General features: G+C 35.7%; 1 protein-coding gene across 5 annotated transcripts in view; it reads right to left on the reverse strand.

Moving 5' to 3' along the window:
* Window positions 1-1,254: 1,254 nt before the first annotated feature.
* PTAR1 (protein prenyltransferase alpha subunit repeat containing 1) overlaps window positions 1,255-16,869 on the reverse strand; it is a 56,654-nt gene continuing 41,039 nt past the window's right edge. The window contains exons 6-8 of one of the 5 annotated variants that reach the window (XM_031014691.3): window positions 15,075-15,379; window positions 10,392-10,426; window positions 1,255-10,307 (exon numbers count right to left, since the gene is read on the reverse strand). In XM_031014691.3, the coding sequence (XP_030870551.1) occupies window positions 10,084-10,307; window positions 10,392-10,426; window positions 15,075-15,379 (564 nt within the window). In that variant the 3' untranslated portion in view covers window positions 1,255-10,083. Of the gene's footprint in view, window positions 10,427-15,074; window positions 15,380-16,869 lie in introns of all 5 variants that reach the window. The other 4 variants (XM_031014690.3, XM_031014688.3, XM_031014696.3 and 1 more) reach the window with 4 other exon arrangements.

A 16,869-nucleotide genomic window follows, 5' to 3' on the forward strand; every position in this document is an offset into this window, starting at 1 on the left:
GACAAAAGGGTTATCATATTTAATAAATATAATTGTCTAGTGTATCATCTTGGATCTGTTATTGTTGATCTATAAATAATAAATATAATTGGTGAATGTATCATCTTGGATCTGTTATTGTTGATCTTTCATTTCAAAAAGCATGTTACTGAGCAAATCAATTTCCCAGGGAAGCACTTTACTAAGACCAATTTTTGTCACACTTCTTACATAATTTGCTTATTAATTCAAATTAAGCTAGTTTTCTTTCCTAGTGTATCAGTGCAAAAACACTACTGCTTTTTTTATTTTTTATGTTTTTTTTTTTTGGAGAAGGAGTCTCATTCTTTCACCCAGGCTGGAGTGCAGTGGAATGATCTTGGTTCACTGCAACCTCCGCATCCTGGTTTCAAGCCATTCTCCTGCCTCAGCCTCCCGAGTAGCTGGGATTACAGGTATGTGCCACCATGCCCGGCTAATGTTTGTATTTTTAGTAGAGATGGGGTTTCGCCATGTTGGCCAGGCTGGTCTTGAACTCCTAACCTCAGGTGATCCGTCCCCCTGGGCCTCTCACAGTGCTGGGATTACAGGTGTGGGCCATTGCACCTAGCCAGTACTGCAACTTTAAACAACTGTACTTTGCCGTCATGCAAAATAAATTTGATATCCTGTTTCCTACCCAAAATATACATAATAGTAGTGCATTATATAAAATGTAATCCTAAATAATCAAGGGATAAAGTAATACAGGTCTTTCCCATAAAACACTTCTGAAATATTTAAAATTTGAGTTAAAAAAAAGTATCCACTTTATCAAACACTTTTTGGAGTCTATCTATGTATTATATTGTGTAAGTAAGACCACTATATCTGGCTTATAACATACAGAAGTGAGACTCAGGATTGAGAAAACATAGGATGTGACACTGAAATAACCGAGTAATTATATGTGCTCTACAGCTTCATTTGAAATAGATGGGAAAAAGCGTATCTAGTCATAATAACTTTTATAAGGCAATTAGTCACTGTTAATACAATTTAAAAACAACTGTGGCGATATCTCTAATTTGTTTTTGACATTTCTTTTATGTTCTAGACATAGTGGCATTTTTATTCTTTCTACAAATGTAGGTCATAAAATTATTGGTTTCATTTAGACAACAGTTCACACCTCCACCCCCCTACCACCATCAAAGCAAATAAAATGGAAAGCTTGGTAGACTAGACTCAAGTTTAAAGCACCAAAAGTAAAAACAAAATCACACTTAACACTCATTTTAGGAGATAAAAGGTTTACTTAGAAACTGCAAACATTTAGCAAAGGTAAGACAAATACTATTTTCCATATTCTACAGAAATACAATACTTTATAGCTGGCTTGGTACATGGTCACATAAGAACAAATCTAATGGAAAAAGAATATTTCATTCTACTTTTCTGCCACTTATCACAGTGTAATAAGTGCCAGTAAGTCCTGGAAGACAGTTGCAGAGGAAGATTAGAATCCCAGGGCTGTAGTTTGTTAATATACATGATTATATTGTAAGAATAATATAAAAACAAAATAGGTAAGATATACAATTAACATGCAATTTAAGCTATATTATTTTGAAGAAACAGGACAGAATTTAGTGAACGCAACTTAAAAATTTGTTAATGTATTATAATCAGCATATCATGGTATTTTACACGGTATGGAATTATTCCTCCTTAATAATGCTTGGCAAATTGGAACAGGCTGATCCTACTTCTAGAACATATTAAAATGAAGATGAAGGAAAACAAGTGGATAATTCTATTAGATGCTTTTCTAAATATTCTGAATTTTTAAAGTACCATAATTACATGCCTACCTCACCATCTCCAAAGTTAAAATAAAGTCATACTTTGTACTCTATGAATCTGTACTGTCCAGTATAGTAGCCCTTAGCCATATGTGACTATTGAGCACTTAAAATGTGGCCAGTCAGAATTGAGATGTGCTGTGAGTGCAAAATACACTCAAATCTAAGACTTAGTATGGAAGAAAAAGAAGATAAGGTGTTTCATTAATAATCTTTTATATTGATTACATGTTGAAATGATATTTTTAATATACTGGGTTACATAAACTGTTATTAAAATTAATTTTGCTTGTTTCTTTTTTAATATGGCTACTAGAAAATTAAAAATTATGTTGTGGTTCACTTTATATTTCTATTGAACAATGTGGATATAGATAATCTACAGTCATTACATTAGCCTTAGAATTTAGCATCATACTTTTAAGCACTCTGGGGTACTAACTTGAACTCCCAGAAACCCATAAGCACACTCTGCATATAAATTATTGCAAAATTCATTCTTATCTCTCTGAAAGATATGCATTTTAAGGGTAAAAAGAATTCACAAAATATTGAATCCTTAACAAATGTCAATTAGTATATGGAGAGAGCTAAAGGACTTCAATGTAGACTGTTACACTGGGGAAAAATAGATCAAGAAACATAGCAGTACAACAGAGGGAAGACCATTAGTCTCTTCAGTAAAATAGTTAGCCAAACTTATCTTTAATGGCCAACACCTGACCCTGCACCATAGATTATATATGTAACTTTTCCATTTAAACATAAACTATAAGAAAATCTTAAAACAATATTGACGGCAGCTTACTTATATCTTCAAGCAATGTAAAATTAACAGGCATGGTGAATTCTAATGGCAGAATATAGTAGCTGAGAACTTCTTTTAAATGAAAGCTCCTCCATGTTAAATTATGCAATTGACTAGTGTCCAAAAAATTCGAGTCAAAAAAAAAATTAGACGCTATTAAAATCATAACTGGCCTTTGATTTTTTTTCTCCCTCTCCTTTTTTAATCTTTTGTAGTGTATAAATATTTGGCATACTTATAATACCTCATCTTTTATTTTTTCCAACTCAAAAACAGTAAGTTAATCTAAGAATGCATTCCATTATTTTCCTAAAAACAACATATGCCAAAATACAATACTGACAGTGGTCACCTCAGTCAGCAGCCAGCATCATAGTCATGCATCAAGAACCTCGCCAGGAGGCAATGCCTAATTACATTTGTACTATACACTCTGTTCCTCACAGTTCAGGTAGGAATGTTTATTTGTGTTTTACAAAACTGTTTAATCTTTTTACATTAGGTAAACTCTGTCAAAAATGCTTTGAAAACCACAAATTAACAGACGCTGAGACTACTGTATCATTCACAAAAAGTTCTTCCTCATGCCAAAGATGTTCTGAGAAAACAAGCAGAAGTTTATTGTAACTTCACATTTTACCATTACCACTCTTAAGATGCTAGAAACAAGTAAGATTTAAGGAAAAATAAAAAGAACCTAAACCCGATAGTACTGGATATACCAATACAGAGACTGATTGCAGAAGACTACAGCAGTTCTCTCTAGAGTTCAGCCAGCTGCTTATTAAGACATTTAATTACATTTATTAATATGCCTTGCACAAGAAAATACTACTTAATCTTTCACGTCTCCTATCTTTCAACTATGTTCTGTATAAATAATACTTCTATTACATGTTACTAACTCCAGCCTAAATAAGCCTCATAAATCATGTCAAATGATATAATTTCAAAATTCCACACATATATTACTCTACAAATATACTCCTTGGTGAAAAGATGTCAACAGTCTCCTTTCTGAAAGCTGTTAGTTTGTTGTTAGATCAATCACTGACTAAGCATTTATTGAGTATCTACTATAACTGTACCCAGTCTTTAACTAATAAGAAAAAAATACCTGCTCCAAATGCAAGATGATATTTGTAAGGGAGGATAACTTATCAACTTTTTCTAATAGAATGCTCTTTGAATCAATATCTGCCATATGAAATTATATGACAAGTAAACCTCAAATTTATTACCTATCACCTTATAATGATAAATAAGCAATCTAAAGTATGCTGCATAGTACCTTGAGGAAAGTGACTGCCATACGTAAAATTAAGGCTGATTCCTTAAAGGTATGGAAGAAAAGCCAGAATGTTACTGTTTGTAAACCACTAAAGACTTAATATGAACAGTTTACATAACTATCTGGTTAATTTGGGCAAATGAGCACTTGTGTTAGGTTTCTAACTTTGCTGGAAGGTGTTGGTCTAATAAAGAAAACTGCTTTAAGTAGGAGGACTTTTAGCATACACAAAAATAAAAAATCCTTTGTAAATTTCACTTGCAACGTTGTGCAACTGTATATCTTTGCCTTATGCATTTGAAACTGATTATGTATTTTATGCAAAATGGTATATTTTTCCCAAAGCTAAGAATATGGACAATGATGATATGATAGCTAAGCTAGTTTTATCTTTCTAGCTTTTATCAACTCTGACTTGTTGAATTCCTACTATGTGCAAGGCAGTATGCAATGTGTTGAACATATATGAGGTCTACACATAAAACAAAGGGAAATTGAAGTCTTTGGAAGCAAAATAGTTGTCAATTTGAAAACCAACGGTAATCATTTTCCTCAACAGTATTTCTAAAAGTTGAGAATGATGTCAACTAAAACAAAATACAATCATCCCCACCTCTACCAAAGATGGAACTATAACACAGAAATCATTTCCACAGAAGACACGAGAATGTTCATACTAGAGCCATAGGGACCAAAGCAGCAAGATAAACAATGAGGCAGTCACAGAATATCTACTAGCTACTGTACCGGTAATAGTTTATAAAAAATACGATCTATACTAAAATTTAAGAGCTAATAATATATTTAGCATATTTTTGCCTTTTCTTTTTGCCACTGAATATAAAATTTGTCCTAAATTTACTAAATCTTCTACACCCTGAGGAATAACAACAGACTAATAAAAGTAACGTCAGGGTTAGCTTTCTGGACAATACAATCATCCAGAAAGCACAAATTATATATAGCTAATATTCTTGGAAGCACAAGGTTTCATCAGCAGACTAAACTACTGCCCTGTATTGTTCTTAGCAAAGAGTTTGGTTTTACAGTGTTAACATGGCCTGGTGAGAGCAGAGAAGTCAAAGTTGGGAGCCTGAGGTTTCCTCTCCCACCTGAGATCCACAACTGATTCATTGGTTTTCTGTCTTCACCATGAACATGGCATATTGCTGCCCTTTAGGAATATATTATTCAACAGTTCTCTGTAAAAGCACTTTGGAATCTTTAGCTATATATTTCTATGAAATTATATTTGCTATCTTGAAATATGGAATTCCTATCCCTCCCTTCTCCATATACAAACAGATAAAATGATACATTTAAAATTTCATCTACGCATTTACTTCTTTCCCTCCAACATCTGAGAGAAAGCACGTACTGTTTTCCCCCTTTCAACTATATTACATTATGCCTGAATTTGAGAGGGAAGGAAGGTCCTAAAGTAAGGCAAAGGATTCATTTAGGACAACGTTCTGGCCTTTATTTTAGGGCAGAGTGCCACTGTTTCCCTTTGGACGCAGGTTTCAGGCTAATCTATTTGTGCATACACCATCCTCTAAATGGGATGCCTCCAACCCCCAAAACGTTAGTTGCCAGAAAGAAAGAACTAAATCTTGGTAGGGTGCTTAAAATGATAACTAATGGAATAATCTAAAAGCATCCTGCCTGCTTATATCAGTCTCTCACTGAAGGATAAAATACCCTACGGGGCCATGCCTAGCGATGGGAATAAATAAAACAATGGGCCACAATCAACTGTTTGATAAAACTTCCATCCTGTTTTCTTAAACATTAAATATAATCTTGCTCCCAAAAAAGTAAGGAAGGCACTCGAATTAACACAGTCTCTACAGTTATTTTCTAAAAGACACTATGTGACAATAAGGAATTCTTGGGGTTGACTTTTCTTAACTTCCCAGTGCCTCCACACATCTCTCCATTAAATGGGAGCTTATTACAGAGCATATCTAGGTATGGGGAGGCAGCAACACATAAAGTGCTAGGGTTTGCACAGTTCTACTTGAGAAATGTATTCAAGACAAAAGGTTCAGTTGTTATCAGGTTCAAATTTTCTAGCATACTTTAAATATCTGTAAGTTTTAAAATATAATTTTCCAGTAGCAAAATAATAGTTAGCTTAAAACAGCTTTTTAGAAAAAAAAAATCATGTTACTTCCCTTTACAACTAAATCTTTAGCATCTTCTATAACTCAGGGGAACTAAGGTAGGGATTATTAGATTGTTGTACAGTAGGTGGTATCTGCCATCTTGTGCTATGTAAAAGAAAATTATTAAACTGACAATTTGTTTGCTTCAATACTAAAAATTCCTTTCACACACACATACATGTGTGTGTGGCCCAACAAGAATAAACTGGCATGACCTGAACATACCTAAGTGGCATACGATCTACTATGTATTTGCTTTCCTGCAAACTACTGCATAAAAATCCAAAAACTTTTGTTTCCATATCTTGTATCACATAAGCCCTTATTTAAAAATTTAAGTACTTTTAGAGATAACCTGTATATATTTAACCCTACTAATAATTAAGCCTTTAAGTGAGAACTGTACCATAGGAACAAGAAATATGACTGAAAGTCTGGGCCCAGAGTTTCTTAAGAGGTAATAAAATGCTAAAATCTAGAGAAGACAAAGGGGACATTAATACATATCAAATCCCTAAGCTTAAAAAATGACTCACACAGATTTAAGAAATATCTGAAAGAGTCACAGTTCAAGTTGCGGGGAAAAAAGGAGAAGCATAAAATGATGATACGTGCACAGGTACAGATCAGTAAGTCACTGAAATCAAAGAATTTCTTCAGATGATTAAAAGCAGTTCCGGCTCTGTATGCAGGATCTGTCCTCTAGTATCACAAATGAACAGAAAGTGGTGTTCTTAATGCAAGTGGGTTCTTTAGCTCTACAAATTTTTAATATATATTATAATACAGTTAATTGACAATTACAGAGCTGCATTTCTTGGCTGGGATTTAACAAGTTTAAACAAGGTAATGAAATGAAGAAAAAAAAAGTCTAAATCAACTTATTCTATATGCAATAGCTCTTCCCAAGTATTATGAAACTAGAAAGCATCATTCATTCCCAATCCATTGCACTAATCCATCAATTTCTCAATCATCACTCATTCTTATCACTCACAAACAATCTTTCTCTTCTTGTTAGTCATTCATTAATTTAATAAATATTTAATGAGTCCTCACAATGTGCAGGGCACAAATACAATCTGGAAAACACCGTACTGCCAAAATAGGTACACTAAAGTACACTAAGGTACACTAAAGGCGGGGTGAAGGTGGTGTTGGAGACAGTTACAGAGCTTAATGCTTTTTGCTTGTCAGTAGTATTCTTAATCCACAGTATGGTACGATGACCCACTGTTCTTCCAGTGAAAGTTTAATGAAATATGTGTCAATAAGCCATCTTTTCCTTCTAACAGTTAGATTGTTATAGAAAAATAAGTGAAGACTAATAAGTCCCAGAAAACAGACACAACCTTTCTACTACATGAGCTCAGTCAAAGACATTATCATGCTACAGCTAGCGGGTTTAAATATTAACCACTTAGGAAAAAAACCAACCATATAGGGCAATATTAGGATTTTCTGTGAATGAATAATTAAAAAATGCAAACTCTAGAAATAAAGCAGCACACAAAAGTTACATACTAACAGTATCCTTTGGGTATTTGTATTTTTGCTCTCTACTTTAAACTTTTAGGAAGGAAACAAGACATATTAAAGGACTGTGCGGCTTCAGAAAAGAGTGGGTTAAGAGCCTTAGAAGATATGAGAGTAGTTTACACCAAAGATGGGCAAGATAATCAGTGGAAGGTACACAAAGGCATGGAGCACTATAAAACTTAGCTAGTGTTTTATAGGGTATTGTCTACACTCATTTCCTGACATTTTTTCACATCAAAGCATAAGCCCTATTACTCAAAATGTGAAAAATGATTTTTAGGAAAAAAGGTAATACTGAGTTAGGCCAGAATCTGGCAACATATTTTAGTGGAATGGGCTGAACCACCCATGTCTTCTCTGTGTAGTTTGCCCCCAAACCCTCACAGGAGCTAAAAATCATAAACTTATGATTTTATCCATAGAGGTCTAGGTGGACCTTGAGGTATTTGATTCAAAATATGCTTTGTACACAAAGGGCCATGGAATTATGTTCATAATGGTATTTTTTCATCTAAATAATATAAAAGCTATAAAAAGGTAATTTTTGACTTGAGAGAAGAACAAATTCTGTCTACTGGGGCCAGGCTAGACAACTTTTCTGGCGTTCTTAAGTCTCAACTCACTTCAACAGTCTGCCACTCAACAAAACCATGATGCCAAAGAAAAGGACATATTTCTTCTTCTTTAAGGCAATCTACATAACTGAAGTCCAGGCTTTCCGTAACAGTGAGAGAGAGGTTTACTTTCCCTACATCTTTATCCCCACTTTACAAATTACCTAGCAAGTAAAAAGAACAACAGGCAAAGCACTGTCACACTTATTTCTGCCACTATTACTCACATTCTGCATAGATAGGACAACTGACAGCTTCCATCATTAGGGAAACTTTTAGAAGGGCCACTCTTCATATTTCTGGTATATGAATGTATTTTAGATGAGGTATGAAATTCATTGCAAATAGGGGGTAGAAATCTTGAAGACACACCCCTGAAGTAAGAAAGGAAAGATATACAAAAATGACACACAAAAGTGACAAAAAATACGTAATGGACTGGCAAAACAAAGTATATGAAAAGAAGAAACAGACCATTTACAAAAGGGCAAATATAAGAAAGCAGACATTACATGGCCCATTCCCCACCCTCATCCCACCTACCTGAAAAACTCAGCCCTTGTTATTGAAAACATAAGATACGGCTATAATGTGGATACTTTGGTACCTCATCCCTGATTAAGTTCAGTATCAAAGTGTTTTGTTTTGCACATACTATTCCTTCCCTTGGCATTTGCCAGTAAACTTTAACAGTCACTTCATGATAATTTTATAGTTTCCATAGTGTATCCTCAATAATTTAGATTTTTAAAAAGGAATATTTTTATGGATCTATTTCTTTATATATTTCTCCCATTTGTCATAAGTGAATTTGAAATTAAAAAGTAATAATAGCTAAAAATGGCATTCCAGGTTTTCAGGAAAAAAAATCAATTTTATAAGGACTGATGTGTTTTGGCATATACCAAATTTGAGGTAAAAATAATCTATCCAAACTAGCAATAAAAATAATTTTCCTTTACTGCAATTACATAAACTCTTAGTTTTTTTTTTTAAATAACCATTTAAAAAATGGATTACATTGGAAGCATTTTTTTCATATAAATTCCAATACTTCTGACTTTGGTAATTGGGTAGAACATGCTAGAGAAAGAGAACTAGTTTATATTTTTACACATTCGCCCATCTAGCCATTTGATTCTCAAAACAATTACATCAAGTTATTCAGCATTCATACCAACATTCTTCAGTTGAACTGCAACATAAATGTTTATTTTCAATTTGTTTTAGAGACAGGGTCTCAACTCTATTGCCCAGGCTGAGTACGGTGGTGCAATCGTGGCTCACTACAGCCACAAACACCTGGGGCTCAAGCAATCCCTCTGCCTCAGCTTCCTGCATAGCTAGGAACACAGTTGCATAGCACCATGCCTAGCTATTTTGTTTTACTTTTTGTAGAAATGGGGTCTTGCTATGTGGCCCAGGTTGGTCTCAAAGTCCTGGGCTCAGGCAATCCTCCTGCCTAGGCCTTAAATTTTTAATTTTTAAAAGAATTTGCCTATGCAGCAATTGGACTGAGGGGGGTAGAGGTGTGTGTGTGTGAACCAATCAGGAAAACCAAATGAGAAGCCCCACATATAGAAATACAAAGGGTGAGAAGTTAAACGAAAATTTAAGACTCGCTGTTCAGCAGGAAGGAACTATACAATTATTTTATCCCCACAGGAATGCCAGTTATTAACAAAATAAATAAAATGAAAGATTTACTGTGGACTTTCAACCTAAAGATGAAGAACATAGGGTTAGCCAATAATAGTAAACAGTTCATGCAACTATGTAAATATTAAAAGAAAGCAATATTGCACTAAAAGGGGAACCTTGTAGGACTAATTCACCTCTTTCATTGACTCAAAGTAACCAGCCATTTCCTGTATGCACTGGCAAACCTGGCTTGCTCCACGTTCCGACAGGTGGACAATACTTGATCAATGAACCTGTGCTCCATTTCTAGGCCTAGGGAGTCTGGAACTGGCGTCCGCTTCAGGCGTTTGGTTTCCTGGGAATAGCCTTGCTTGCTAGAGTCATTCAGTCCATCTACTTCCATTGCTTGAGACAGCTGGGAGCCTGCTGGGATAAGGTGCAAGTCACTCAAAGTCCCCCCAGGGCTGTCTGCAGGTGACAACTGGGTCATGCTGTGAGGAAACCTACCATTTAAGTGATGCTGAAGGTAGAAAATATGCCGCCTGCGATAGAGAGGGGAAGGAAGAGAATAAAGAAAATCACATTACAAAGTCAAGCTTTTCCAGAAAAAAGTTTGCAATTTCAAAACATACAGTATTCAATTCACTGCCCATTTCATAACCAAGTTATACAGAGGAAGGAGAAAAACAGTAGAGATGATGTTCCAGAATATTTGGACAAAGAAAGCCTTATAACTCCAGCTTACAGGTTTGTTTGTGAGAAAGAATATGGTCCTAAGGTTTTTCATAAGCATTTACTGAGATGACAATGACTTGGAGATGGTACTCTATGGTAACCGTAATATAAAACTAGAAATATGTGACAGTCTTATTTCTGCTATAAGTTATAAATATAAAACAAAACCAAGACAAATCTCACTGATATCCTAGAAGACAAGTGATTCAGAAATAAGGGGATCGAACAGTTCCTTTAGAGGCTTAATCTGTGGCCTCTATCAAGTACTTTAATAAAAATAACATATCTGTTGTAGTGGGTCTTATTCCCCAAAAGTCAACTGAACTTTACCCTAAATCCATCACCAACTAGTTTTAAACATCCACATGCATTGGGGATGTGCTGGGCTCTGAGCAAAACATGTTAAAAGATATAGTTCCTGTTCTCCCTCCAAGGAGAGCAATTCTCCTGCCCTTACAACCACCTACAATTGTTTGTTAAAAATGAAGATTCCCGTGTCTAATCTCCAAAAATTTCAATTCAGTGGGGGCACATCCATGTACAATGAACTATATAAGTTCTAGGTTGTTACATCTCATCATTCACATTAGCAACTCTAAGCCCTTAAGAGAATTCTATTCATTTTCCTTGCATATTCTGAAGCAGACAGGGAGCACATAGTGTTCCAGTTTTACAGGGGGTAAAACTTAAAGGCTAGATAAGCTGCCTAATGACAATGAGTCAGCAGTAGAAAACCGGCCTATGTAATACAGGCATACCTAGTTTATATTATGCTTTGCTCTAATGTGCTTTGTAGATACTGTATTTTTTATAAACTGAAGGTTTGGCAATCTTGTGTCAAGCAAGTCTATCAGCACAATTTTTCCAACAAAATGTGGTCACTTTTTGTCTGTGTCACATTTTGGTAACATTACTAATATTTCAAACTTTTTCAAGATTATTATATCTGTTATGTGATCTGTGATCAGTGATCTTTGATGTTACTACTATAACTATTTTGGGGTGTCACAAACACACCCATATAAGATGATAAACTGAACCAATAAATGTTGTGTGTGCTCTGATTGCTCCACCAACCAGCTCTTCCCCCATCTCTCTCCCTCACCCCAGGCCTCCCTGTTCCCTGAGATACAACAATATTGAAATTAGGCCAATCAATAATCCTACAATGACCTCTAAGTGTTCAAGTGAAAGGAAGAGTCACAGGTCTCTCACTTTAAATCAAAAGCTAGAAATGATTAAGCTAAGTGAGGAAGGCATGTCCAAAGGTGAGACAGGCTGAAAGCTAGGCCTCTTGTGCCAGTTAGCCAAGTTGTCAATGCAAAGGAAAGTTTTTGAAGGAAATTAAAAGTGGTACCCCAGTGAACACACAAATGATAAGCAAAACACAGTCTTACTGCTGATATGGAGAACGTTTTAGTGCTCTGGATAGAAAAGCAGATCAGCCACAACATTCCCTTAAGCCAAAACCTAATCCAGACTAAGTCTCTAATGCTCCTTAATTCTAAGACTGAGAGAGGTGAGGAAGTTGGAGAAAAAGAGTTTGGAGTTAGCAGAGATTGGATCATGAGGTTTAAGGAAAGAAGCCATCTCTATAACAAAACTACAAAGTGAAGTAGCAAATGCTGATGTAGAAGCTGCAGCAAGGTATCCAGAAGACCTAGCAAAGATCACTGATGAGGGCAGCTATACTGACAAGAGATTTTCAATGTAGATGAAATACCCTTCTATTGAAAGATGCCATCTAGGACTTTCATAGCTAGAGAGAAACCAATGCCTAGCTTCAAAGTTTCAAAGGACAGTCTGACTTTTGGTAGGGGCTAATACAGCTGGTGACTTTAAGTTGAAGCCAAGGCTCATTTACCATTCCAATGATCTTAGGGCCCTTAAGAATTATGCTTAAGAATTATGCTAAGTCTACTCTGCCTGTATGTTGACAGCACATCCGTTTAAAGAATGGTTAACTGAATATTTTGAGCCCACTGTTGAGACCTGCTGCTCAGAAAAAAAGGATTCCTTCCGAAATATTACTGCGCATTGACTATGCACCTAGTCATGTGAGAGCTCTGATTGAGATGTACAAAAAGATTCATGTTGCTTTCATGACTGCTAACACAGCATTCATTCTCTAGTCCATGGATCAAGGAGAAACTTCAACTTTCAAGTCTTGTTAAGAAATACATTTCATAAGGCTATAGCTGCCACAGATAGTGATTCCTCTAATGGATCTGGGCAAAGTAAATTGAAAACCTTCTGAAAAGGGTTCACCATTTTAGATGCCATTAAGAACGTTTGTGATTCACGGGAGGAAGTCAAAATATCAACATGAACAAAACTTTGAGAGAAGGTGATTCCAATCCTCATGGATGACTTTGAGGAGTTCAAGACTTCAGTGTAGTAAGTCACGGCAAATGTGGTGGAAATTGCAAGACAACTAGAATTGGAAGTGGGGCCTGAAGATGTGACTGAATTGCTTACAATCTCATGATAAAACTTGGATGCATGAGGAGTTGCTTTTTATGGATGAACCAAAAAACAAAAAAAGTGGTTTCTTGAGATAGAATCTACTTCTGGTGAAGATGCTGTGAACATTGTTGAAATGACAACAAAGGATTTACAGTATGACACAAACTTAGTTGATAAAGCAGCAGCAAGGTTTAAAAGGACTCCAATTTCGAAAGAAGTTCTACTGTGGGCAAAATGCTGTCAAACAGCATCACACACTACAGAGAAATCTTTCATGAAAGGAAGAGTCAAACTTCATTGCAATCTTATTTTAGGAAATTGCCACAGCCACCCCAACCTTCAGCAACCACCACTCTGATCAATCAGCAGCCACCAACACTGAGGCAAGACCCTTCACCAGCAAAAGATTGCAACTTGCTGAAGGGTCGGATGATCGTTAGCATTTTTTAGCAACCTAGTATTTTAATTAAGATATGCACATTTTTTTTTTAGACATAATGCTGTTGCACACTTCTTAGACTACAGTGTAATGTAAAAGTAACTTTTATATGTACTGGGAAACAAAAAAAAATTGTGTGGCTCACTTTATTGCTATATTCACTTTATTGCAGTGGTCTGGAACTGAACCTGTGATATCTCTGAGGTATGCCAGCAGCTTAAAAGATCTATCTTCCCTCTTGAAAACATGAAATAAGTGTCTTGGTTTTAAGAGAAAAAGAACATTCTCTACTAATGAAGGTGCCAAAGAGGGGAGATAATCTTTCATGTTCTGAAAATATTTAGTAAGGAAAAGCAGCTGACCAGGTCTCCTCAAATAACCTGCAAGACAGACTAGACTGGAGAAAGAAAGAAAAACTCAGTAGCTTTAGAAATAGGCAATTTTAAACAATGCCTACCTCCTTCCTGCCTAGCACAGGCAAGTCCTTCATTTACAAATACAATGCTATGGCCTAAAGTAGAATCTGTATTTATGAAGATGAAGATGCCTCCAAATAAAGGAAGATCCAAAAGAAATGAAGCTGGGAAGGGGTCACATACGTGACTTCATTCCAACATACTGTCAAATGTACTCACAACTGAAGTTGATAGGTTGCTAACCCTTTTTCACTCTTTGCTACCAGACTTTCCCCTCTCTCAAAGAGAAATTCTCTTACACTTCAAACAAAAAGTGTCAAGAGATTATACTTCAGGTAAGTTAATTTGCAGACCATCAGGGTTGGAAAAATGATAAAGCATACCTTATTCTTGGGGTCTAATCAGATCTCAAACCTGACTGTGCATCAATGTGTTGAGCTTTTTCTAGGAAAAAAAAAAAAAAAAAGAAAAAGGGCCAGGCATGGTGGCTCACACCTGTAATCCCAGCACTTTGGGAGGCCAAGGCAGGCAGATCACCTGAGGTCAGGAGTTCAAGACCAGCCTGGCCAACATGGTGAAACTCTGTCTCTACTAAAAATACAAAAATTAGCCAGGTGTGGTGGTGGGCGCCTATAATCCCAGCTACTTGGAAGGCTGAGGCAGGAGAATTGCTTGAACCTCGGAGGCAGAGATTGCAGTGAGCCGAGATCGTGCTATTGCACTCCAGCCTGGACAAGAAGAGCAAAACTCTATCTCAAAAAAAAAAAAAAGAGAGATGGCAGCAATCCATCCTAGATATGCTAAATATTAGTATCTCCAAGGAAGGAGTCAAAAAAACTTCTGATTCTGTTTTATTTTGGAACTAACACAGGTTATTCTGTTGCACAGTCAAGGTTGAATATCACCATCCTAAGCTGCAGGCAGAGATCTACGTGAGGAATCTCTTATTAATGATGATGATGATGATGACGATGATATGGTAACACAAAACCTCTTGTATTCACTCAGGCAAAGCTCCACAATCAGATGACCATGTTTACCCAAGCAGGCAGGAATCAGGCGTAACTAACACCTTCTGCAGCTCTCATGAAGACATGCAGTTTTGTGTAGGAAATAGGTTTTCCCTTTTCTTACCTATGACACCAAAGGGTTTCATGTCCTGGGTAGGAATCAATAAGATCAGTGCTGAATTCAACTTCTTCTTCTAGAAGATGGGGAAGATTAATCCTTGGTTCTTCTGCTGAAACTGATGCTTCTTCATCTTTTGGAGGAACTAGGGCTGGCTCACTTCTCAAAGGATTTTGCTCCATCACAGAACTGTCTATCACAGTTTGGCTAATCAAAGACTTAAGCAAAAACTGGCGGTAGTGAAATCCACTGTGGTCTGAAACGTGCATAGATGCCCAATGTTTAGTAGAAGATAGTTCATCAAGAAGAATCTTGTAAGAAGAAAAAAGGGAAGTAAGAAGAAGAGTTCCCAAAGGTTCTTCTTTCTCCATTATTGCCTCTGATTTCTCTTTGATTTGTTCCTTTTTTGACAAGACCATTCTTACCAATATTTTGTACACAATGTCCAGCACAGTGCTCTCACTTAGTGGAGGCTTAATACATGCGAATTTTCTCTTTCCCATATAAAAGTGATAGATTTTTTTTTTAAGACTAAAGAATTTAAGGACTCATTTGTCATCCTTTCCCTAGACCTTGACTACTCACATTCTGATTGGTAGACACAGAGAAGGAAAGTAAAATTCTAAAATAATGATGAGCATTAGGGTATTCATTTACAAGTAATGCTGACGTAAAAGCAAAAATATAAACTCAGATTACTTTGATATAAACTTTATTTCACATTTAATAAATGTGTATAATATGTAACTTATTATCTCTACAACAATAGGCTCAGTGAAATTATTTGTTCTTCAATATAAATGCCGTGAGGGCAGAGACCGTGTCTGTCTTGTTCACTACTTAATTATAAGGGATTAGTAGAAAAACATGATGCTAATAATAAGATTTTTTCAAGAGCTCATGACTTTAACTTTGTCTCAAACTTACTTAACAGTAATAATAAATGGGTTTTAAAATAACTGAAAATTCAGCAGCAAATTGTTTAAATCTTTGTGATACCAATATCTTGCAAACTAAAGAATTTCAAATGAAATGATTTTTTAAAAAGCAGCACTTATGCAAAAATAATTTATTTGAGAGTGTCTTGGACAGGTCGCAAACATAAATCAGTGAAAGGTATATCAAGTGCCTACCACGTTCCATCAGCGGATTTTCAGACCAGCTAAGGAAAAAAGACATACATTTGTGAACAGTTAACAATACAGACAGCATAATGCTGAATTACACCTTTACCTGTTTGTCAAAGGTCCCAGGCAAATGCCTTCTCCTGTACCATGATCTTTTTTCCATTTCTTACACCATTTTTCTTCCCCAGGAATCTTTCCTTTTCCTGAACCCCCATAGTACTTTATGTATTCCATCACATTTATTAAAGAATTTCAGTGCATCTCTTCATTCCCATTAAACTCAGTGAGTGAGGGCTTTAAGATATTTATTCATTCCTATCTGATACTTCAATCCCCCTATACCTACTGACATCAAAGTGGATACATAAATATTTTATGAAATGAACAATTTAATAAATAAGACAAATAGTAAGATTACTTCCAGCCAAGGTAGTCAAGTTGTATCAGTGATACGTTTTAAACATCTCCTTTAAGTTCCAATGAGTTTATTCATAGCCACCTAAATTTATTCCAGAGGCTATAGCTGGCAAGTCTCTGAGAAATGGAAAAAAGTATCTTTATTTGATTTTAAAAGGTGAGCAAAAAATAGCACCAGATAAACTCCTACCTGAAATAAAAATCAATCTTACATTTATTACATTTTTGAAAAATAAACCTGTAGAACATTCTGGCTA

Source organism: Gorilla gorilla, chromosome 13 (assembly GCF_029281585.2).
Source record: "Gorilla gorilla gorilla isolate KB3781 chromosome 13, NHGRI_mGorGor1-v2.1_pri, whole genome shotgun sequence".
Classification (NCBI taxonomy): domain Eukaryota; kingdom Metazoa; phylum Chordata; class Mammalia; order Primates; family Hominidae; genus Gorilla; species Gorilla gorilla.